This window comes from Blennius ocellaris (assembly GCF_963422515.1).
Source record: "Blennius ocellaris genome assembly, chromosome: 19".
NCBI classification, from domain to species: domain Eukaryota; kingdom Metazoa; phylum Chordata; class Actinopteri; order Blenniiformes; family Blenniidae; genus Blennius; species Blennius ocellaris.
In genome coordinates, this window is record NC_137668.1 from 11,767,047 (window position 1) to 11,793,169 (window position 26,123).

The 26,123-nt window shown below is 41.2% G+C and overlaps 1 protein-coding gene across 1 annotated transcript in view; it reads left to right on the plus strand.

The window, feature by feature from the left end:
• Positions 1 to 2,489: 2,489 nt before the first annotated feature.
• Positions 2,490 to 26,123, plus strand: part of myripb (myosin VIIA and Rab interacting protein b) — a gene marked incomplete at its 5' end in the record, with an annotated part of 113,526 nt that continues 89,892 nt past the window's right edge. Inside the window, one exon of the mRNA XM_080514764.1 lies at positions 2,490 to 2,599. Coding sequence (XP_080370890.1) covers positions 2,490 to 2,599 — 110 coding nt within the window. The remainder of the gene's footprint in view (positions 2,600 to 26,123) is intronic.

The following is a 26,123-nucleotide window of genomic DNA, read 5'->3' on the forward strand; positions in this document are numbered from 1 at the left end:
CCTCCATATGTTGGATGAAAAAGTAATGGGTGAGGTCTCCAGTCCCAGCGAGTGAATGAGAAGTCTTTGTGAATGGTGTTGTGGCCGTTTGTATTTACACTGCATGAGATTAGACTTCTGAGATTTTACAGCATTTTATTTTTCTCCAACTGTGTAGTTGAGCTTGTGGGGGTGGATGGTTTGGGGGGAGGTGGCCTCTTCCTCACACATTGCATGTGCGACAGAGAGAGTGTGTGTGTCTGGAATGTCTGGAAGTGTTTGCATATGCCCTCGTGAATAAACTATTCTATTCCTGCTGATAAAAAGGACTCATAAATGCATTCGATGTAGGCATTTTGTAAGGCTAAATTAAACCACCAACTTTTTTCTCTTATTTCATCAAGCTGACAACTGCTTTTAAATTGTAGGTGAATACACTGAGGTTTATTTTACTTTGACAATAATAATGCTTTGGAATAAATTGAGCTGAATGTCGGATTTGCATTTGAAGTACACACAAACAGTTCGGGAGTTTTTTTTCTCTTTAGGTTATTCATGTCTTTGGCGTAATAATGCTTCTTTGCAGTAAATGTTGCATATTTGGAAAGCCTGGTTGTTTACCTTTTTAAATGGTGTTGCATTTTCAAGGGGCATGCATTTGTGGGGTGACAAACAGCTGAGTGATGTGGGTTGCTCTCATGAAAACCATGAGTAGGAGTTTGCAGGCTTTTGTACCTTTTTTGTACCTACCAAAAATCACTTTGGAAATCTAAAATTCCCCCTAAATTAACAGCATTGTGGAGTGGGAGAGGCCCTGAAATGACTGGAGGAATGAGTAATAAGCCGAGTGGAAGAAGAGACGCTCTGCCGATGAAGGTATCGGTCCAATAATAGAATAGACATAATTGTCTGGCCTTCTGAGTCATCATTGCTCTCTACATGGCCAATGCTCTCCCATCTTATATGCTGCCTGCCATTAATGGACCTTCTCCTCTCGTCTATCCTGTCAGTTTTTGCTCCTCTCTTCCTCCTGTCATTTGTCTTGTTTTATTTTTGAGGTCCTATACCTCTCCATCATCTCTTCCTCACTCCCTCACGCCATCTCTTAATATCACCTCACAGGAATAGCAGGTGTGAAGCTTGTTTTAAACTGAACTCAGTCACTCACCAGTTTTGATAGTTGGTAACTATTCAAGTAAGCTGTTCCTGTATTTGCGAAGGAGAATCACTACAACACACATGCAGTACAGAAACTTCATACAACTGCAGGGCAATGGGATTGTTTAGTTACCTCAAGATAATCATGTTTCAACATATCCTGTCCACGTTTCAAGTGTATATGCAACATAAAGAAGAGAAATCAAACTCTTAAAAAAAAAAAAAGAGACAAGAAAATCCTCTGATTTAAAATAGTATATTTTAAAGAAGATAGAATGTGGAATATGTCAATTTAACCTCAAAGAGACTCAAATGTTTACAGTCTTAAGTATGGGGAAAATCTATTTTCAATCTATTCTGAGTTATTGAGATTGATCTCTTATTTTCAAACTTGATGAAAGTGTTGGCTGATATTTGACAGTGCTCTTCCGAGTTGCCCTTATGCTTTAGATGCTGCTCTGATCTGGAGTTTCATGTATTCATGTATGTATTGATGTTGACATGCATGTAAAAGTGAGCCTCAGATTATTTTGTTGTTATAACTCTACCACTTTAATGTTCATGACCAAACAACTCTGAAATTAAGGCACATGTATTAATTTGTGCTTTGTCATAGATAGTATCTATTGTGCAGGTTAGCATATGTTTCTATATAACATTTCACAACTGAACAATATTTGGTCAAAAATGTCTCAACAAAACTGCTTCCAAGGAAAACAATATGACAAAGGCAGGGTTCATTTAAGGACATCCAGACACCACACTCATCTAATCAGAGTATTTGGAACACTTTTACTTTAATAAAAGCTGCATAAGTGGCTTTGATTAACATTTTCAAAAGTTCAAACGATTTGTCCCTTTGGGGCGGCTTAAAATCAAAAAAGCTGAATCTATCCAAGAAAAATCAATCGTGCTGTTTTCACTCATTTTGTCTTGAGCTACTGAGAGATAGAAATGTATCCTGTAGGCAGGCAGCCTGCGCCGACAATTTTCTTCACCCATCATAAAAAGGAGCTGTTTGAATAATGTGCCTACTGAGATATTGTCTTTGTATAAATCTGACTTTGATATTTTGGCTCGTTGCACCGTGAGGAAGAAAGCTGCTGCTGATGTGACTCCTTTGCTTACAGCGGTTGATTAAAGTCACGAATGACTGACGATCCATTCAAAGGACAATTCCCACGCGTGAACACCTTTTTCGTCTGTTTCCTTGTGTTCAGGTTTGTCCCAGCTTCAGCCTCCAGAGCAGCAGTGCCCGTGCCTCTCCTCCTCCTCCTCCTCCTCCTCCTCATCTTCTTCGTCTATTCTTCGACCAGCAGCAGGAGCAGGTCGGCGTGGCGAGGGAAGCAACGATGGGCCGCAAGCTGGACCTGTCGGGCCTCACGGACGACGAGGCGGAGCACGTCCTGAAAGTGGTCCAGAGGGACATGAAGCTGAGAAAAAAGGAGGAGGAGAGGCTGAGGTGAGAAAGAACTTCTCCTTTCAGGACTTTTCAAATATTTTTGTACATTGGGCATGAACACGAGAGATGTGATTCGTCTGGAAGCATAAGTGACTACATACTGTAGACTAAAGCTGACGACAACACTATATCAATAACAGAGTTCAAATATCTTTTCTGTATTTTAACACACACGCACTCCTTTTTATTTCTCCTGTTACTCCTTAGGAAACACTCAAATATAGAAAAAGCACCAAGAGGCAAATAACATGTCTGAGATTCACTGTCATGTTAATTAACTGTTTGCAACCCCCTACCCCTAAACAGTGTTTGTCCAATTATTGTTCAGCAAATGTACTGAGGCTTCAGCTGATGTGGCAAGTTCTGGATTTTTACACAAGCCAAGTTGGTGCATGTGGGTCTGTTTCTCCTCTGCTCAATACATAACTCAGTTGTTGGTGTGGTTTAATGCAGCCGAGAGGAATCATATATTGTGTTTAATTTGTGGTGATCATGACTCTTAGCTGCTCGGGCATTAAAATGCTGGCATATCGTCATTGGAGCCAAATAAGACTCTGACCTGTTTCCTCTGAGGTATAAAACATTTTTCAACCTGCCCATAATTAACAGTCCCAGTGAGCGGTGCACTTTCCGCTTCTGAACCGTACAGAATAACATTGCTTTGCACGTCTTTGGTCAACTTTGAGAACATAGATGTCTTGTTTTAATCAACTTTATTGGAGTTATTAGCAGACAAACGAGACTCTGTCTGGAGTTTATAGATCACAAGCAGAGAAGTTGCAGAGTTGGTTGAAGCAAGGCCTTTTGGTTTAGGGAGCATGTGTGTTTTCAATTAATTGTCCCAGTGTCTACTCACCTTTAAACAAAGAGCATGCTATAGATAATACTCAATTATGTTTAAAATTTTTATTTCGTAGTGTTTCTAGAGCATTGATGTCACTGTCTACAAAACGTTGATGTTCATTATCTAAAAAAAGCAGGAAAATATTTGTTCTACAGCTCAGCTCATGACTTGGCATTCACAGGTTTTGAGGATGTGGCTTTCCTAAGTTTCTTGAGAAAAATCTAAAAGTATACCAGTGTTTGGATGAATGAAACTGAACGCTTTTCTGTCACGAGTGAAACAGCAGATGTTGTTCCACTTGTAACTTTTTGTTTTTCCAAAGGCAGAGGACATGCAATTATCTGAGAATTTAGAATTACTGTGGCGGATGCATGCTTTCCCTCTCATATGCGGAGCTGCGCTCTTTAGCCGTTGAAACCATGTATATTTGCCATTAAATGTATATTCGCGTATAAAACCCTTGAATTGAAGGCATTAAAAAGCCAGATGTGGATGGAGATTTAAAACACTCATGCGAGAAGTCATTCATAAACTCAGTGCATGATGAACAGTATTCATATTCAGTATTCAGAATCAACAAATTCAGCTCTGCCTCTGAACCACTGCTGGTGTGCAGATTCAAACGTGACAGACAAAAAAAACCAAAACCCCAACAACAAAAAAGAGATGCTGAAGATGGATTTTCCAGGAACCAGGAGGGTAAAGCCGATAAGGAGGTTCGTGGATGCAGTGAGGGAGGACAAGCAGGTGATTGATGCCCCAAAGGAAAACACAGGAGACTGTCAGTACTGAAAGATGATGTGTTGTGGCAACTGTTAACAGGAAAATGCCCAAAGACTGAGAATTCTTTGCATAAAATGAAGGTTTTTGACACTTTTGCAGAAATGTGTGGTCAACAGTTGCATTCACTCAACAGTTTATCATTTGGACTCTGCCTCTGTGGGAAATCAGTTATCCTTTGTTTAAAAAAAAAACTCCTTCAAGTTAAAGTGGTAATTCATAAAATGGTTATTGCTACAAGGTGCACACAGGATATGAAAGACAGCTTGTCAGGCATCACACATCGCGTTACGAATTAAGATGTAGTGCTTCAGGTGAGTTTGAACAAATCACCAGAGGTTAGTTTACTGAAGATTTCTCCACTCGTTCTACCTGAATGATTTGGTGTTAGATGTTCCTTAATCTCACCAGACATTCTCCCTGCACGTACGGCAATCATCGTGCCATCTGCTTGCATTCAAAATGGAGCATGAGGTGAGGTAGCCAGGCCGCTTAGTCAGTAAATAGTTTATTTTTAGAATTGGCCTTGGATGCTATTTCCTTTACATTATTTTTACATAATGGAGGTGAAGCAGCACGTCTCTGGTTGTGACATCTAATTGAAATGCCGGTTGGTTTTCTAAAAGGCTTCCGTTTTCTCAGCTCCACTTATGTCCCTGACTCTTAGGTCGTAAAGACTTCTGTTGTCCGGTGCCGGGCGTGCTGTTGGGTCTGTGCGGTCGTGTTTTTCAGACCTTCGGAGCTCTGCGGCGGTGTCACAGCGTCTTACTTTGACATGAAATACGAGCTGGCCTCTTCCTTCTCCTCACCTGTCGTCCTTCACGCCAGCCCTCCTTCAGCCTGCAGTCAGATGGGATTCAGTTTACTTGTGACAGGCTTCCATGTGGGTCAGATGAGCAGAATTGTGGTGGGAGAAGGTTTTGTATCAATACCGCAAACGTCCAGTGTGCTTTAAGTATGATTTTGACCAATTGTTTAATTCTCCTCCCACTACCTACCGGGCCCGAGCATCGGCTGCTTGGTTGTGCATTTAAATGTCTTTCTTCAAACTGTGACATTCAGTGGCTTGAGTGATTGCCACAAGTGATTAGTCTGCTTTACCCAAAGCACTAAACATCTTAGCTCCACCGAGGGGCACGACAAAGTTGCGTCAGAAACCAGAATGCAGCCGTCGGTCTGCGCTGTTAACAGCTTTCCCTCGTTTCCCAGAATCGGTTTCAGAGCAAAGCTGGTGTAGTCCCAAATTACTAGGCTGTAAAATCTTCCCCCGGCAAGCTGTCATGAATGATCGAAAATAATTATTGCCTCTCAGGCTGTTATTAGGGATGTTTACAGCAGGAGGATGAGCAGAATGATGTTGATGTAATCACAAGCATATTTATTGAGCAACAGAATATCCTAAAAATAATAATAAAATCTCGTGTTTTTATTCACTTTTTATGACTCAATTTTATTAAAGCCAGCTATTGAATTTCTTGTAACATGACTCCTCCCACAGTGCAAAAACATATATAATAGGTGAATTAGTGACTCTCAGTTCACCAAAGTGTGAGTGTCTTTAGGCTATTTTAAATTTAGATTAATATGATGTTCCTCCAGCAATATGAATCACTCCAGCTCTGTTTGTATGTTTGCTTTAATTTCTCTTTTTTTTGCATTCAGATCTTTAACTTTAGCGCGACATGGTGGTGCAGTGGTTTGCTTTCTTCCTCATGGTGAAGTGGTCTGGCCTCCCATCGCTATCAGAGATCAACGGGCTTGTTTGGTTTGTTGTTGAAGTCGAATCGCTCCTGAGTGAGTTGTTTGTTGTGTTAGCCCCGTGATGAAATGGTACCTTGTCCAAACTGTATTCTGCTGTTTGTCCAATATCAGCTAGAACAATTCCCAACAAAGGTGTTGATGCATCTATAACTCGAAGAATGAACAAAATTCTAGTTTAAAATAAAAAAGTAAGTCACTCAAACCTCTTTTGACTTACAAATACGTGAATGGATTTTTTTTTTTTTTTAAACAGCTTCGGTGTGTATAATCAGGAAAAACTGAGCATAATTTCTGTTTGATTAGACAGTTATCTACACGGTAAACATCTTCCGATTGTTTCTAATCTGTTTTCACCAACACAGCATCACGAGGGATTACTTTCATTGACACAAAAGGCTTTTCATGTCGGCTCATACAGCACTTGCAGGGTATTATTTGTCTGTTTTCATTCATCTTCAAACAAGGGGATTTGTTGAGCTGTACACTCAAATGCATGAGATTCTCCTGAACGTTTGAAGTAATAAGTACTTCTCAACACTGAATATTCAATACGAAGAATGAGGGTTTGTTATTGGTTCGCCTCTTTTGTCGCTGCATCAAAACTCTTGACTCTCATTTCAAATGTGAAATGATTCACAGTCTTTGCACGTGGACGTAAACGCTTGCTAAGAGCAGATGTTGTACGAGTGTTGCAGCAGGTAGCTCGCTCTCACTTTCTCTCTCTCTCCTCCGTGCATGGCTGACATTTGTTTTGTGTTTTTTTTTTTTTTTTATCCTTGAATGAAGTCAGCCCCGCAGAGTTGTAAATTACACTGGTGAAGGATTCATGCAGTGGTTTAAGCCTCAGCTGGCACTTTAAATGCTCCATTTTAATTCCCCCCCCATGCTAAATAAGAAGAAACGTTGAAACACTTAGCCGACATTGCCTCCTGCCTCAGCTGCTATAAATATGTGAATAAAATCAGAGAGATAGCTGTAAGCCTAGTTAGGGGCAATCTGTGCCATTCTTTAGTGCACCTAAAGTTTTAATGTGGCTTCTGCAGATACTTTATGATGCCACTGCTTTTTATTGCTTTTTTTTTTTTAAACACTGCAATAACTTTTATTGCTATGTTGTAGATTATTAATAGTTAAAAAAAACCCGCTAGAATTCTGCACTGACAGAGCAGTGTTATGGATGGACAGCAGGTCTGCTGGACCTCACGCCGTTACTAAGAAACCCAACAATGTCTTTCTCTGCTCATGCTGTGCCTGTCCCTAAAGCTGTAAGTCCTTATTTGTTCACCTTCAGTTCATTATCTTTTACAGGCTGAACTGTTGTTTTTATTTTCTCTGGATCAGTTTTTTTGTTCTCTCTGGTCTCCGTTATCATTCTGCATGCTTTGTGTTTCCTGCTAATGGCCTCAGTTGTGACGTGCGGTGTCGCGTTTTCTCGGCGAAGTGATAAGAAAGCTGGTTTGCTTGGTTACAGAAGGGCGCGAGCGCGGTTCTGCCAATTACGAACGGGTGAGTCTCTCGACCTCCGGCCTCCGTCGTCTCGGTGCCTAACCAGCTGGAGAGCCTCATTATGTAGCTGCAGGAAGCTTTAAGGGACCACAGACATGGGTCTACTTAGCAAATGGCACAAGCAGTCCTGAAGGAGGCAAACTGGGAAATGATTATAGACAGAAATATCTATCCACCCCTGTGACTGTGCGAGCGGCGAGAAGATGGCTGGAGCTGCAGCCTCCGCTGACTCTCGCAGGTAATTTGCTCTCGGTGTTGGGAAGGATCCTCTTTATGGAAGTGCCTCAAAGTCCTTGTATAGATGGGCCAATTACTGTACCCGTAATGCTTCCTCCACAAGCCGTATCAAATACAGCTGTGACAAGTCTATCTTTTTATACAGAAACATGTGGCTCACTCAATATTTCAGCCCACTTGTGAGCATTTACGAGTGCAATAAAAACACCAAAACTCTACAATACTGGATCAGAGGTCACAAGTCATATACTTGGTTACAATAACCAAGGAGACTTCACTTGCACCTACACTTTACTTGAGTATTTATTTCTCTCCCATTGAAGAACAAATATGTGCACTTTCTCCTCTTAAACGTTCTTTGAACCGACTCGTTTGTTGCTCTAACCCCTCGGGCGGAAGATTTACAGTGAAAACATGAAAGCAGCCGGCAGCTACTTTTATCGATACTGAAGCTGCAGACGGTGATGAACTTAAGAGTGACGTTAAGTGATTAGTAGTCATATGACAACACTTGCTGATTCAGTTTCAAAAATAATATGGTCAATCAGGTGGGGGTTGAATGTGGCTGCAGGAGTAGGCATATGAAAACAGCATTTTTTTATTAATTCTCGGGAAAATAATCGTGGTAATAATCGCAAGTTTTAGGTGCAGCTTGTGCAAGTTTTTTATGAAAAGGCAGTCTAAACAGAACAAAAGAACATGTTAATGGGTTCAAATAGTGAGAGCGAGAGTTTGAATGTTTGAGTATACATGTGTATACTGTCTGCCTGTTGAACCCACCGCACCATCGTAAAGGTTCGATATTTCATAAACAGGATTGTTGTTGTAGTTCCAAATTCATTCAACTTTTCCTTCAGTTAAGGTGTTAAATTAGTATTTTTTTTTTTTATAGATGAAGTATTTTCATTTGTAGTAAAGTGTATCATTAAAGAACGTTAGTACTTTTGTCAACTCAGAATGTATGATTTTTTTTTTTAATTTGTGTTAATTTTTTTAATTTGTGTGACATATTTGTTTGTGTGCTTCATAGTAATTGATTGCAATCTCTCGTCATTTGTTCGCTCAGCTTTTGTTTGGAGTCGCAAAAAAACTGCTATAGCTCTCCTCATAACCGATTGTGGTGTTTTGCATCACCAAGTTTAATTAGTCAGTGCAGTTGTGAATGTTTGTGTAATGAAGTCGTGTTCAGACAAGCTAGGCTGAGTTGTAACGACAAACCGTTTTTTTTTAAATTAGAGATCTTGTTAGTATTTGGCTTTGTAGCTTTAGTCAAAATATGTGCTGCTGTTTTGTATTGGATTCCGACAAGTGGAGGTCAAAACAGAACATATTCACACCTTCACATTTAGCTTTTTGTGGGTAATTTGACCAAGGAGCTGAAGGTGTTTCATTCACAAGCGTTGACTTGTTTATTTCTTTACGTCTCAGATTATTGTGGCAGAAGGAGTCGCACAGGGAGTCTTTTCGACAGAAGATGGCAGAAAAATGACAGAACAACCCGTTTCCCCACTGTATTTGTCTTCTTAGTGCCGTGTCATGACATGACACAAACTAAGACGCACATACGGTCGTACTGCCAGTTTTACTGATAACGAGACAACCTAAAAAAAGTGTTTGAGCCAAGATGAGGTACAGTCGGGTTCTGTTGGGTCCCAACAGCTCTTTATTCATGAGGATCGATAAATTGGTGTAATTGGATTTCAGAGCACAGGCAGTCGGAGGATATTGACCTCTGTTGCAGAAAAGTCCCTTTGGACTTTGCTGCCATCTCCTCTATTAAGGCGGCACTAAATGAGGACGGGCCAACCTTGTGACAGCGACTCTGAGGTCTGAGGTTGTCGCCTTTCTTTCAGCTAAGACCCACATTTATCAAGCACCGCTTCTTCAAACAGCCAGCCCATGTATTAGTTTGTGTTTTCCTTGAATAATGTTGTGTTTCTTTGGTGGTGCAGGTTTCCCAGACCAGTGAACTAATGACCCCACTTTGTCTCAGTTGAAGAAAAAAACCCAGAAATCGTGTCACTAGTCCAGCACAGCTTTGTGGGTGGTTGAAAAGCTCCTTTGTTTTAAACAGCCGTGCATTATTCTTTTCCTCTAAGGTGTTTATTCTGTGCCATAATCCCCTGTTGAGGTCCTATGTTTTAGCATGTGATGTTTTTGAACATGAAACAGCCCACAGTTGTGGCGATGTAATAAGTGACGGCTCATACGCAGACGTCTCTTTCAGTTGTTAAAGCTTTACGTGGGTAATCACCTCACTCCTCTCCTTTAGCGTGAATGTATTTTTGTGCGGCAGCCAAAAAGGGCGTTGATGGAGTTAATTTTGGTCGGGCTGGTCGTTGTGGCAGTTGTGTTTTTCTGCCTGCAATTCCTCCGTTGCTGCGGATTAGCCGTCTTACATTATTGGTGTGGGTTATTTTACTCAGTCATGTTGATGTGGACAGATTTTGATGTGTAAGTGCTGTGTGTGTTTGTGCACAGCAAATGGGAAGGACAAATCTCTCTGACCTTTTATTTGTAGCAGCGTCGGCAGGTGTAATACCGTCATAATTTTGTGAGTCATCACATTTCATGGACTGTCAGGATAATATTACACCATGTTGCTTTTTTCTTTTTTCCCTGGTTGTTTTTGTTTAATATTTTCACAGATATCTATCAAATTCAAGAGGAAAAATACTATGCATGTATTGTTTTCTATATTCTTACACGTGATCTATTTCCTTCACTGGCATTTTATGTATATTACACTGAGTTTTGATAGATTTAGCTGAAGAATAGAGGATGTTTTCAGCTTGTTGTTGTATTTATCCGTTATCCAATTTCTCATTTGTCTATTTGTGTCATTTGTGTTAACACGATATCTTGAGATGACTTTCATATGGCATACACCTGTATAATGAGATTACATTTCAGTGGCTGTGAAAGTCAAAGGTCAACTTGTCTGATCAACTCTGTGTCCCGTCCATCCATCCGTCTTCTATATCGCTTTGTCCTCCTCGGGGTCGTGAGGGGCTCCAATCTAACTTGGGGCGCACCCTGGATGACTCACCAGAGACAAACACACACCACCTCAGGTTCAATCCTCTGGGTTATTCATGCTCACCAATTAACCTCACATGCATGTTTTCTCACTCCTGGGTGGAAAACGGAGTACCTGAAATAAACCCAGGCACGTAAAGCTTGACCCAGATTCAAGATTGAAACCCATATCGAGAAGGTTGCCTGGATCCCACTTTTGTTATTATAGTATGATGCAAAAGCCTGAATTCACGTGGCCATTGATCAGCAGAGAAAACGTCAAGGTTATTGCGATTTGATAGAAAGTTATGACTATCTGTCTTTGTATCAATCCAAACCACCTTCTGTTAAAGACACATTTGCATAAAGTGTCATGGAGCTTAATTCATGTTAATCCGTGCAGGTTTAGATCTTTTTTGGCTTTAGAGCTGATCTCACAGAATATCTTCCAAAATGTGGGACCCAGAGATGAGATGTGAGCCTGATCCACACAGAAGGTGAGTATAAGTCACTGAACCCCAGATAGTTCTGATTACACAATTTTGTGGATGTGACAAATCATCAAACGCACACATAACATTTACGATACTTATATTCTTTGAATTTTACACGTTTGGATAAAGAATTGTGAAAACTGATCAGGAAGCAAAGTGAGTTTCCTACAACAAGATTTGAAACTTGGGCTTAACAATAGATTAACTGCATTAAATACAAAGGGTTCTATACTGAACACTGACTTCAGAAGAAGTAACTTTTTGAACCGCGCTCACAGTTTTTCTGAATCTCGGCAGACATTAATGTCAACAGAGGATTTGCTGGTTGGCAAGCTATCACGAGGTAGTAATTCTAGTTCAATCAGACCTGCTGCATGCTTGTTGTGCCCTGACTTTTATGCAGTAGATGTTTTAATAATGTCATCCTTCTCTGTACCAGGACAGAGTGAGCTGGTGCATCAGAACCCAAGCAGATTTTTAAAGGTCAGAGTGTAAATGACCTGCTACATGAAATGTTTATCACATGTTGTTATCATGCTTTGATAAAATATGGAAATGGCACTGACGCGCATTTGAAAAGGAAAAAGTGACCACCCTCCTGTCGCTTTCCCCTGCTGTATTGCAGGGAGCGTTTCACAGCATACGGGCGCCGACGCTCCTGATCAGCACGCCGCAGCTTTAATTTCCTTTCTTGTGTTTGGGGCTGTACAGCAGCCGCAGACTCTGTGATTTCTAATTAGTTTTTAATGTGGCTCTTAGTAGATGATATTAATATGATTAAACTTAATTAGAAGACAGAAATATAGTCCCCCTGACCATAGCAATTATACAGTACATGGGTGTGCTTACGCATACACGACTTCTGTTTACACGCATGAATGCACACTGAGGTGAATTCATATGAGGTACAGCACGTATTATGTCCTTAAAGGAAGGAGCTCTAAAGGAAAGTCGGATCTCAGCAGGGCGACACAGTGTAAGCAGTGATTGAAGGTTTCAGAAATATATAGTAATTTGTAATTTATGCTGGATTCAACTATGGGCACCTGGGATTGTGTCCAGTGCAGTTAGATGAAGTGGTATAGATGGTATATGGATGGATGGAGTACGATGTATAACCTTAAGCCTGGTGTGGATAAAAGTGCTACATTTACATCAGTTAATACAATCAGCAAGGCATCTTCTAAGCTTAAGATATACAGTAATCTGGAACATTGAAGACGGGCTCCTGAAAGAGAGCCCCCACAGAGCCTCTATCTGAAGAAAAAAAATGGTTTCATCCAATACCCCCCTCCTGGACATTTCCTAAAGCGGTGTGTATGTATATTGACAAGTAATAGGAAGGCAGAGAGTTATGAAATTCTCATTTTCGTTCAGTACACTCACTTTATTAGTTCAACCAAAAAAAAAAATCAACATTTCTTGGGGAAAGCATCCCTTTTTATGTTATTTTATGGTTTATTAACACTAAAGGCCAATGAATTTTGTCTTTAATACAATGAAATGTGTCTGCATGTTCTCCCTTTGCTTGCACGGGTTTCCTCTGTGTTCTCTGGTTCCTTCCCACTAATTAGTTGGTGACTGTAGATGTGACCCCTCCTCTGGGAACAGCTGGATAAAGCAGTTTAAAAGGTGGTACATAAACGAGACTGCAATGACAAACATGTTAAATCACTTATAATTATTTTGGATACTTCATGGTTGAGTTTCCCTGCAGACACACTTCAGTGGCATCAAACAGCACCACACTGAAGGTGTGTGTGTGTGTGTGTGTTTTCTCGGTCTCTCTTGGGCAAAGCGTCCTTAACGGATGGTGGCTTGCGGCATCTGATGGAGGGAGATTCTGATTTCCCCCGAGTGTGACAAATCAGCGGCTGCACAGCGCCGCCGTCCTCCAGAGCTGCTGAGCCCACAGGATTGTCTGATGAGATAGTGAAAAATAATCCACCTTCATAGTTGCTTTCTTTGTTCATACTCCGCTTTAGCGCGTGTGTGTGTGTGTGTGTGTGTGTGTGTGTGTGTGTGTGTGTGTGTGTGTGTGTGTGTGTGTGTGTGTGTGTGTGTGTGTGTGTGTGTGTGTGTGTGTGTGTGTGTGTGTGTGTGTGTGTGTGTGTGTGTGTGTGTGTGTGTGTGTGTGTGTGTGTGTGTGTGTGTGTGTGTGTGCGCGCGCGCGCGTGTTGCTTTTGAGCTTTTGCTCACTGGGGGTCAAATGGAGGGAGACGGATCACTGCTCAGCCTCGTCTTGAGATGGACATGCCGCATTTCTGCCAAGATAAAGTCAAGTCAAGTGTCACCTTCAGGAAGACTAAGACCAATTCAGAGCAATTGCCCGAGCGATAACTTTCAAATTCCTGCAGGTCAGCTGTGATTATCTTCGCTAAAGGACAAAGGTCAAGTGCTCGTCTCAGCCGGAGGAAGTTGGCTGCAGTGGAAGAATTGTGTCGACTTGGCTTTGGTGTCCTCTCTCAACATCTGCCTCTTCCTCGCTCGATTATTCCCCTCACTTGTACATCCTTCTCAATTCCCCCGTTTGCCTCTCCTCCTTAACTCTAGAAACTCATTAGCAGTGGCCGTGTCGTGCTGTGATGGAGGGCAGGCTTGGGTGAGCTCCTCTCCGTCCAGTGGGAGCGAGCGATACCTGGCAGGACGACAGGCCGACTTCTTTTGTCTGAATAATTGCCACACGTTTCTCACCCCACCACGGCTCGTTATTACACTCAGGCAGAGAGACACAACACTCATTTGTCTCGTACAAAAAGCTTCCCATTCATCCCGCGGGCCTTATCTGCTGTTTGATACTGAAGTGACGGATCTTTCACCGGCCGTGTTAATTGCGAGGGTTGGCGGCGTTTGTGGCGGCGCCGAAAGTCAAGGTTCAAGTGGTCCGATCCAGCCGGTCACCCACAGAGAGGGGCCTCCTTTGTGAGGAGGAGCAAAATGACAGGAGGTAAAAAGTTACGGGGCGTCTGAGAGGTGATGAGGGAGACGGGCAGTACTCGGATGTACAAAGTACAAAGTCGCTCAATACAGAAGTGGAGTCGTCTGCTTTGTTTTGTTAAAGTGGTGCACCTTCCTGGACACAGGTCAGCAAATTGCATGTAGAAATAATCATAGTGATATTATATTCATATATGTTGTGAAAAAGACTAATAAACTTTGGTGGAAGTAGAAGTATGAAGGGAACTTTTTCACCAACATAAAATTAAAAAAGTACAGACTTTGAAATGTATTCGAAGCGTGGACTGAACCGTATTCCCTTTTGAAGGACGTTCCGACTGACTGTTTGTGCTCTTCAAGCTCACAACTTCAAACATTTCTCTTCAACAAGGACACGGATTGTGAAAGTCTTCCTGCTCTGAATCCACCACATTATTAATATTATGTGATTCTCCTTCAGCTCTGCAGCCAGTTCTTCACATTCAACAGTGTTTTTTTTTCTTTCTTTTTGCTATTTCACACCTTTTCTTCAAGGTCAAGCTTGAATTCAGAATGTGTCTTGATATGTCGTACGTTCTTTTCTTTTTTTGTTCCTTCCTTTTACCTCTGTGCTGATTGAAAGTTGCAGATTGTTACGCATTCATTTAGGCTGAGGTCATTCTCGATCTTATTGATTCTCGGAGCGCTGAAATCTTTATATAACTCCTATCAAATCAGAAAAAGAACATATCTGGAAAACAATAGGAAGTGTTTCTGTTTCATCTTCGACTTGCAACCAAAACCCATTTTGATCAAGGTTTCAAAGGATTCATCACCAACAACAGTTTATCAGCCAAACTAAACTAATCACACAATATCTTGAACTATATAAATATATTTTAATCACACTTTATAATTTAGTGGACAGAAAGGTTTTGGATGACACAAGTCTTATAATGAATGTACCATAAGCTCTGAAGGAAGAACAAAATGCAGATTAAGTTTTCAGAGTAAATATTTTTACGACGAGCTAGTTTGTTAAATATGCATTGTACATACAGTATGTTGTGTAGATTTGTTTTTAGACTGAGGTGTTGTCCTCAGCAGGTACAGTCTGTGGATCAGTTCGCTTGTTTTGCTCTGCACGTGAAGCCCGTTGAACTCGGCGGTGCACCAGCTGAGGCTTGTTGGCAGGATGGATATAATCTGTTTACATCACATGACGTCATCGGCGGCAGAGCGGCAAACCGTGTTAGTAATACGTCATCCGTTCCGCTCGCAAGCACACCAAATCAAATTTGACTTTCCCTGCAGTCCTGCGCTCCGTCCACTCAGTTTGATGGGGATCTCCCTCTGCTGCTCCCATATGTTTGACCCCCGAACCTCCGAGGCTCTAATTTACGAGATGGACTCAATCTGACAAAGCTCATACGTGTGCGGAGACTCGCCGGTGGCGTCGCCTGCGGAGCTGATGTCAAGGCTGCTGGTGGTTGAGACAGAGATGAGTGGTCCGGGTGGGGCAGGGGAATGTTTTGACTCTTGTTAAAGACCTCTTGGGTTTATTTTGGACAATCATCGATTTTCATTTTCTCTATCACCAGATCTTGTGTGTGTGTGTGTGTGTGTGTGTGTGTGTGTGTGTGTGTGTGTGTGTGTGTGTGTGTGTGTGTGTGTGTGTGTGTGTGTGTGTGTGTGTGTGTGTGTGTGTGTTTTGGTGGTTTGACTCTACAGTCTTGAGGAAATGGGCTGCACTTGATCGATATCTCCCTCAGGACTGTTCCTGTATTCCATCAGTCAACACCAGACAGGGGAGGACGCATAGTTTCCCACCGCGTTCAGCTTTTTTTGTTTCCTTCAACCTTTATCTTTTTTTGTTGTTGTTGTTGCATTCAAATGGTGTCACTTTATTTGTTATAAAATACGAAAGTGCATGTATGTTTAAGTTGATGTCGCCATGGCAGCGCCGGGCGGTTTGTGTACAGTATTTGAACTGTGTGCGAAAGATGCCATCCTGTTTTTCCTCCGCACATGCAAGCCAAACCAATGCCTTGTGTATTTAATACGTTCTTATGGCTTTGATGTGTATAATAGGCTCTCGCACGTATTAAAACAACGTACCAAGAAACCACATAAAACACTCTCAATTAAAACAGAGCAACTTGTGTTTTTTTGCTCTTTTCTCACCCTCATAAGGATCATGGACGTCACTTAAATCACCTCCTTGAGCTCTTTCATGACTTACCCCCGTGTTTTATGAACAGTTTTTGGTTTTAATCCTTCTCACGTTCAATCTGCTGCCTTTTCTTTTTATGCCTTCCTTTTAATACAGATTTTAATTGGGTGCATTGAGTTATTCCTCTTTTATTTTATTAATACTCGTTTTATGTTGGTTGTCATTATTTTTAGCTCCTCATGCGCGTGTGCTTTGAATCCGGGCGCCATCATTAATCATGCAGCTGCTGTTTCTAGTCATGAGAATAAATACTTGATTAATTTCTCGTTTCTCTTTATTTACATGACAAAAGCACTAGAGGAATTATTTAATCAATTGATTGATGGAAAAATTGCCCGATTAGAAAAAAGAGTGAGATGCAGCCCTTTATGTTAAACACCCTACATGTTTCATTCAGAGTGTATTTCTTTATCAAACCGTGTAATGTCTGATGTTTTGACAAAACTCAGAAACTGCAATCAGCCTCCTTATTTGTTGACTCTTCTACGCCTGCGACTGCTATTGTGCATGTGTGGCTTCTCACAATAACTCCACTCTCCATGGAGTTGAGCTGAGCTGGTCTCTGTGGAAACTAAACAACTTTTCCTTCACTCCTCCTGACCTTCAACCGCAAGATGTAAATACAGAGAAGGTCTTACCAAATTATTGGTACCTCCAGTTTATCCAAATTAAAGACGTCTGTAGTAAAGTGTTGATACAAACTCGACTAACTACTGGCTTTGCCTTCTAATCAGCGTTAAAGTCCTTTAAATGTTGAGAAATACCCTGTTTAGAGTAGGAAAAATGTGGATAGAAGGACTTTAATTGCACAGAAAATAATGTTTGAAACACTGAGAGATATTTAGTTAATCTCACATTGACAGACAATCATTAAACAAATTACTTTTTGACTGCTGTTGGCCAGACTGACTTGAGTGTGCAGCCCGTGACCTGTAATCAGAACAACCCAATAATGAGTGCATGAAGCTGTCCAAAGACTCTGCAACGCCACACTTAGATTTGACCGTGGTCTGAGGTTTGAGGAGCAGACGCCGACCTCCATGCCATCATTTGATAAGTTGAGGCATGACTCGTGATTCAATTAATCGATATTTATTTGACACTTTTCAGTGCTTCAAAAGTAATGGATGATAACAAATATTATAAACTAGACCCTTAAAGTAAACCACAATAAAATATTGATTAAATTGGGAAAATATATTAAAAAAATGAACACTATAAGAATGAAGTAGATCAAAAAACAGAAGTTAAACTTCTATATTAAAGAAAAGATAGCCAAATGTGTTTATAAGGAACCTTGAGGCATACATTTACAAGCTTTTAAATGAGCAAAAAAGCTTTTATGAACCAATAAAAGTGAGAAGCCAGAGAAGTCAACGACTACAAGCATATTACTAAATCTCTGGAGCTCTTAATATGGGTACATACATTGATTTTGGTTGACTCGGTTTCTTCATTCACTCCGGTTGATGTTGAAATCTGTTGTAATTTCTGCCTCACTGCTATTCTATTGTTTCTTCATATGAATGTTCCTTTTCTGCACGTACGGTTTGGATTGAATCAAGCTGCTTGCTCACTCTATTGTTTTGTCATTTGGAGGTGCCACTCTTCTACTTGAGGCTATGTTTTTTTAGTTTTTTTTTTAACTAGCTTATGTCTCTCTGGGGATGCGTCTCTGGTTATGTGACTGATTTCAGGCGATGATGAGTCACTGCTGGTGCAGCGGTCGGCTCTCCCTCTCCTCTGTGTGGTGACTGGAGGACTCGCATGTTCTGATAAAACTGTTGCTTTAGCATTGGTATTCAAAACATATCCTCCTTTTTCAAATATTTACTAATGGTGCATCACTGGAGCTTTGTGCGCTGCATATATTACAGCATTGTAACCTGCATTCAAGCTTACTTGCAGTGAATCATGTTGAGAAAACAGTTATTAGGGTTATTTTGTAATGTCAGGCGTTACAATTACATTCAAACATACAGCGTAACGTTGCTATATGGATTGTATAGGACCAAACAGCATTGATACATCCAACAGAAAATAGTTTGACAAGAAAATCTGTCATTTCTAAGATGATGGACGAGATCAGTAGTTCCCTAAACATTAATAAACATAAACATTCCCGAAGCTTCTCCCAACATGCATTTGCTAATTTATTATTAAACAGGATCCAATAAGTATCTCTGTGCAAAATTGCTTCTTCTTTTTTTTTTTTATAGTAGCAGAACTTTGAAAGAGGATATAACACCTCTAAGTTTGTGAAACAAAACATCTGATTGGTCAGAGCCCATTTCCCAACACAACCAGAACAAATTTACAGTATTATGATGATGGTTAGTATTTGGTGATTTTACTCCAAGCCCACCCGAGGCACAGTGCCCCTCCACTTTGAGAACCATTGGACTGATTTCCACTTTAATTTCTAAAGGTCATACTCTTGTCCTGGGCCTCAAATAATGGTAAGCTTTCTTACTTTTGCACCGAGAATATCTTGTATTCGATCCGAGGCATGGTGGCTATATAGAACTTGCATGTTCTCACTGTATGTGTGAGAGTTTATCTGGGTATGTTGGCTCCCTCCCACAATCAAAAACATAAACATTGGGTTAATTGTCGTCAACTGCTTCAGCCTCCCCGTGATCCTGACTTGAATGAAACCGTAAAAAAAGATAAAACACTCAAGTCCTAATCACTGGACCACCATCAGTTTTACTTTAGTGAATCAAACAGGAAAAGGGACTCTGATATCAAAACTAACATGGCCTAATTGGAATTCTCGGCTGTTTGCCGCTTATATCCAGAATAAAACCTCAGAGTGTTATCATAAGTACAGTTTCACACAAAATATTTGCACAAAGTAGTATAATTAATAACTATCTTATCACAAGAACACCCAAGTTTCATTCCTTTCTGTGAATGAAATTCATGTGTTCCCTTTTTCTCCTTGTACTCTGGCATGTTGAGAGCTAAGGAGACAAGAATAGCACAGCATTGTTATATTAAACCTGTCAAAGTACTCCTGGAGTAAAGTACTCTTTTAATACGACAGAAGAGCCGTAGTAACTACACCGTACATGCCGAGCCCTCGGTTCATGTTAAATTACTGATGGCTGCATTTTTTTTGAAGAATACTCTGGATTGCAATGCGCTTGATCCGTTGTGGCTGTGGCTTGGTTGGTACCTCAGAATGTTTCAGGTTCGATTCCCCATCTCCCCGTGCCGACGTATCCTTGAGCAAGACGCTGGACCCTAAGCTCACAGTAACTCCCAATGGATGGATTGAGTGCCTTGCGTGGCAGCGGGTCCATTTGTGTGTGAATGGGTGAATGTGATTAACAGTGTAAAGTGCTTTGAGAGTTGCTCAAGTGGTGGGGAAAAAAAAGTGCCGTATAAGTGAAATCCATTTACCATTTGTGATGCTTCGCCTCGTTGAAGCTCTTCTGATCTGTTACGTCCTTATTGTACTTCCGAGCCACTCAGCTTGAAGTTTGATATATCGCAGTTACTCTTTGCTTGTTTGGCTCTCCTGTCTGCCGGAGAGTGGCACTGCAGCAGTCTGATGTGTGGTCCGCCGAGGACAACATGGAAACCGTAAGGAAGGGCAGGAACGGAGCAGATAAGAAATGAGAGTGAAAAGAGGACAAACGGACGAAGGGAGGGAAGACAAAGTGTCGGAGGACGTTTTCCATCTGTCCCTGATGAGACACAGGAGATGCGAATGCGTCAGGCACTTGCCCCATTAGAGGAGCCTGCTGAAGCTTTGTCACAGCAGCTGCTCTGTGTTTTTGTATGGACAAGGAAAAGTTCCTGATCAGATTTATTGCTTAATGTGCGTTTGAATGGAGCACCTCTAAAGGGGCCCACAGAGATATAAATTTCTCTTCAGTGTGGTATTAAAATGAAGACATACGCTGCATTAATTTTAAAGGATATGATCAAGCACACAAGCTGAAGGCCTTTGCTTAAATCATGCTGCCTTAGATATGGCTGCTGCCTTTGTGTCATACAGCTAATCATATTGCAGAAGATTGATTGCGCGCACACTCGAAGGCTAACTTTAGCTGCATTTATGTCATCACTTTGTTGTCAAACTGAATGAACTCGTTCCAACTGAAAGATAAGCTGGTCACATTTACATAAACACTATCTCAGAAGAAATTGATGTGGAGGTTTATGTGCAAAAGAACATGGTCTGATACAGATAAGAGATGAATCCCATAATGCGTTTCACTTAGATGTTGACTGTGTTACATGATCCCGCTTCTAATGTCTTCTTGGAAACGCACCAGTATTGAAGGTTTGGTAGCTGCAATAAACAAGCTTGGTGTGCTTCTTTTGAACCTCAAACTTGAAATAAACCTTCCCTCCAGTTGAAAATATGTGTGTAGCATTATGTGGTGACGTTATGAAACCGAGGGAAGCAATCAGATGTGCCGTTTACATGAACTCTGATCAAATCAGTTGAGAACCAGGAGTGCACCACCTCCATTCAGATGGAAGTGCTTACGTGATGTGATTTAATCTTCATGGCATCAATTTGGATTTTCTTCTGATCCATGTTAACAGCATCTGCAGGACGAACTCTCAAGGGCCTGAATGGCAGAAGCCCTGCAGCATCGAGTTTCTTCAACCAGGCAGATTCTCTTTTGTGCTACATCTCAATTTTTCACATACGGAGCATTGAGATGCAGCCACGTGGTGAAATACCGCCATAACAAGCAGTCGGAGATTGCTGGAACAAAGTCTCATAATTCAAGGTGCTGCTGTCGGAGCGCTATCATCAGGATGCTCCCCTCCAGTTACTTCGCTGAGTCAGAGCCAGCTGATTAGAAAAGCGAGGCCGGACTCAAAGTATAGCCGTTCCTTTTTAGTGATGACTCTGCACAAGAGATTCGGAGGGTTTTGTCAGCTGATCCACTGTATTTTCTTCTTCTCGTCTTTCCTGCCTCTCTGTGAGCAGCTCTCTCTCCATTTTCTGTTTCTGTCTCTCTCTCCATTTCTCTCTTTGATGCTTGTGGTTTTGGCCGAGCTGCTAATACCTTCCCCTGACATATATTGCATTTTTACAAGCCGAGTAAACTCCCTATCGAAGCCAGTCCAGTGTCCCTCGCTCTCACCTCTTTTAATGTTCATCCAATCGTGAACTGCTAATTTTCGAGCGCTATCATAGTGTCGGTGGATTACAACTGCGACACGCTACTAATCTGCCCTTCCGCATTGGTCCAACTCTGGATCTTGTCCAGCTCCACATCTGCAATTCTTCTTGTGGTCGGGTGAAGGAAAGCAGTGGCCTATTCGAGGACAGCTAGAGACATGTGGAGAACATATCCAGCCTTCTCTTTGTCGTTTAGGGAAACCCAACATTCATCTTTGATTGCAATTAAATATATAGCAGGCCTGAGTAGTATCCTGCTGACTATGTTTAGCAGGATTAATCACTTTTTCAGCCAAAGTGGGGAAGACAGACTGATAATCCCTGGAAACGATGTCATGCAGAGGTCCGTTGATGTTGCAGCACCACCTGCGTTTCTCATTGCAAGAAGTTTTTTCAAGGTGCACAGGAGTCAGACTAATCTTGTCACTTCCCTCTGTTTTATTGGAGGTCTGGCTGTGTTTTATGAGCGGGTCCTTTGCACCGAGGCTTTGCACAGCTGCACGGCCCGGCTGCCAGGTTGTGAGTGGCTAACTCAAATATGCCAAATGGAGTTTTGCCACTGTTCTGTGAGAGGGGCTCACCAGGCCTGAACCACAAGCTGGGTTGAAAAAATGAAGTGGCAGAAAAAATATGTTCTGTCAGTGGGTTTTGCGATCTTAAAAAAAAATATTATTAACATTCACTCTGTACATATTTATTCAGTACTTTCAACAGATAGAAAGCCCTCAAACATAAACTGCTGACATGTTTACATCGCCGACCAATGAACCGGAAAAAAAAAAAAGTAAAAATCTACACCATTTTATAGTTTCAGTAAACACTGGACTCCTGCTGTGAACTTCATATAGATGTGAACACCCCCTGACATCCCGTAAGCTGAATGTCAGCACTTTTAACCTATTATTTCTTTTCAAAGTCCCTCTGCTGGAGAGCAGCCAGAACAAAGAAAAACACATCACATTTGCAATACATACAGACACACTGGCACTGTTGGCACTGTGTTGCACAGGCAAAAATAAGTACAATTTCCTCCACCCTTACAACTCCCCCCCCCCCTCATTTTTTTGCACTCTCTTTATTAAGGAAGAAAGACCTGGAAAGTATCATTCCTCTGAGCCATTAAAATGCACCCACTGTTTTCAAACCCACTCCTGTGTGTGTGTGTGTGTGTGTGTGTGTGTGTGTGTGTGTGTGTGTGTGTGTGTGTGTGTGTGTGTGTGTGTGTGTGTGTGTGTGTGTGTGTGTGTGTGTGTGTGTGTGTGTGTGTGTGTGTGTGTGTGTGTGTGCAGTCTTGGAAAGTGACCTTCTCTGCTGGGCCCATAGGGAGCACTGTTGTCCACGTTGTCAGGACTGGGCTCTGAACCGTCTCCACATCGCTGCACTTTGTTCATCCCACAGGCCGACCACAGGCCTCAGACCAGACTGAGTGACACGCAACACGTCTGCCAGTCTCTCCTTAAGCCACATGCTCAAATCAGATTTAATGTTTTCCTGCCTCTAAACATAATTCCGTATTTCTAATGCCCCGACCAGTTTTGGTGCCTTAAAGGAAAATTGGAAATATTTCTTCCTCAGTATGCCTTAAATATTCAGCTGCAAGAAAAAAAACAAAGCTGAAATGACTCTTTGTTTACACTGAGAATCGGGCAATGTGCGTTTTCTCGTTGGCTTTCTGAGAGGAAACGTATCATTAAGCCTTCATCACTTCTCTCTGAGAGAACAGTTTATGGTTAATAGCATAATTTAAATGCACCATAAACCAAAGATTCATGTATTTAGATACCTTTTCTTTGCTGCACCTGGCGCCCTCCCATGGTTGCAGATGGTATTTCTTGTTTCGGTGGAGTAGGTATTTGCTCTTAAATTGTCTTGTTGTTGATTTGTTCCTTCATTCAGAGAGAGTACCGGTATTTGGTGGGGTTTTTTTCCTAACTCAATCAGTTGATTACTGACTGAGAAAAACGGCTTCTGCACGCTGACTTGTGATCAGTGCAACTATAAAACATATTTTGTTGGTACTTTGACTGAGATACGCCTCCGAAAGATAAAGTGTCTTTGTGACGCGAGGTATTACAGAATGAAAACAGAAGCTCCTGGTTTATGGTGTCCTTGCAATAATTCCTACCGTCTTTCATTTCCGGCGGCATCCTGCGGACGAACAGATGCAGCCACACACAGTTTCTCATATCAAACAGGCTCACGAGTCTCTCATGGCTGCGTGAATCTTTCATTATGAGTCTGTTTGTACCCATATGTATTGCGGCGTCTTGACAGGAGACAACTGTAGCAGTCAGAGAATGATTTCAATTCTTTGATTAAAGTGCACAGGTAATGAAAACAACATTAACCTGTTTTTATCTTGTGTTTTCTGGATACTTGTTCACTTATCTCATGATATATACCAAACATTGGTCATATTTTCACATCATATTTCTTTTTTCTTCTTTTAAAACACTTTAAAACAGTTCCCCCAATTTTGCAGCCAATAGAAATGTTTGAATTTCTAATCCCTCCCACGCCAGTTGTGAAACATGTACAGCTTATTGTATAAACAGCATCTCTAACTGAAGGGGTGTGTATCACACAATCAGTGTGGCTGAAAATGTCATTTAGAAACGCAATATCACTCATATCGCAATATAATTTCACTGGGCCTTTTTTCCGTTAAAAGCTAATCTCCTGCTGACAATCAAACCTTCCGTGTTTCATTTGCAGGAAGCTATCTTAGCACACACAGGCTGTTTATTTATTACAAATACAAAAAGGCTGTGTATTGTGTCTTTCGGACATGTGGAATGATCATAAGAATCAGCAGACCGGAAGCAGATGCTCATAAAACACAGACGACAAAGCCTGAAATCGCCAGTCGTTGCCTGGGTGGAGCACTCCAGCAGGGGACCGTCGACAGGGGGAAGGAGCACGGAGGATGTGGGTGAGGAGGAGGAGGAGGAGGGCAATAATTAGCAGAGCTTGTCATTCCAGTGATTAACCACTGATTTAGAAGCACGCTGGGTGGATGCGTGGAGTTAAATGGGCTGTTCTGCTGTTAGCGGAGATGTGACATGCCAGGGCTGGGTCAGTGCACTGCAATGCAGCTGTAGAGAAGTGCAGGCTGGATCTGCTCCGGATCTGCTCCCTCCATGTAGGTCTGAGTGGTTTTGCTTTATGAGTCACACGTGAACATGGAGGAGTCTGAGCCTGAAGTGTGAGCCCTGTTTGTTTTGCATTAGTATGAAGTGCAACACTTAGCCCCAATTCTATATGTTGACGAATGGTTTTCATTAATTCTGCTCAAGGAGGTCCTTTCTTTTGCCGTCTTTTAAATGAAAGATGAAATTGCTGCACTCCTTTAATAGAACTTGCCAGACTGTGAGGCTAAACTATAAATAATGTGTCTACAATAAATGCCTCTATGTTTTGTGTGGGCAATTTTTACTTTCTTTTTCTTAGCCTAATAACAAACCTAAACTGGTACCCTTCACTCATAACATTCACATTAATAACTTCAGTTATCTTATTGTATGCCCTTTAATCTGGTCTCTCAACAATTTCCTTGAATAACTGCACAACAACCTTTATTTCTTCTAACCACATCTGTTCTGATGAATCTTACATGAGCGCAATAAATCACTCAACATTGTTTGCGTTTTCTTTTACACTCCTGTATAATTCCCTCCAAATTGTGAGAAAATATATTTATTTTCTTCACGAGTCTAGAAAAGCAGCAGTGGTGTTTTGTTTAAGATTTATGCTTAAACAAAACCTTGTCCTGTCACCTTGGTGCTTTCAGTGACCATGAATTCTCAGATGAGTGGTCAGTGGAGGCTTGCTGTACAATAAAAGTGAGATGACCTTTCAAATACACCAATAAATCGCATCATGAATGGCATATTCAACTGTACTATCCTGTATTGTGCAAGCCTTACCATACAAAGGACTAGTATTATACCAAATAACAAAAATACATGAAATTTACAGACTTTCTCAGTGGTACAATGGGAAATATTTAAATGTTACCAAATAAAAATGGTTTAAAAAGCTGTTTTAAACTTTAGTAATGACTATTTTCAGTTGAAGTCACCCATTGGATCCATTTAAAATAGCATTTTTAAATTGTTCAGCTTGTGATTTGAGTTACTACTCAAATCACAAGCTGAACAATTGTGCAGTGCAGTACAGTTGTGTCAGAAACAAACTGGCATATAATCACTGGAGCACTGAGGAACTTGATATCGTTTACCCAGAGACACTGTGATCCCATTCTTCATGAGGATAACACAGCTCTGTAAGAGTTGCTTTCACTTAATTTCATGTTGCTTTTGCCTTTTAATAGATTTATTATGTTGAGTCTCAATACACTTAGTTCAGTTTTGAAATGTTTTTGTTCACTTTTGACATCTAGTCAGTGGTTTTCTCGACCACAACACTCATCTCGCCTGATCATGTTTGTCAAATAAACATCAGTTTATTTCACAAACAAGCCAAGAACCACAAGTTCAGCAAGGAACTACAAACCTTGTTTTCCATTCGAACACACTTCTCAGAAACACTTTTCTTTTCTCTCATTTTTTCTCTCATCT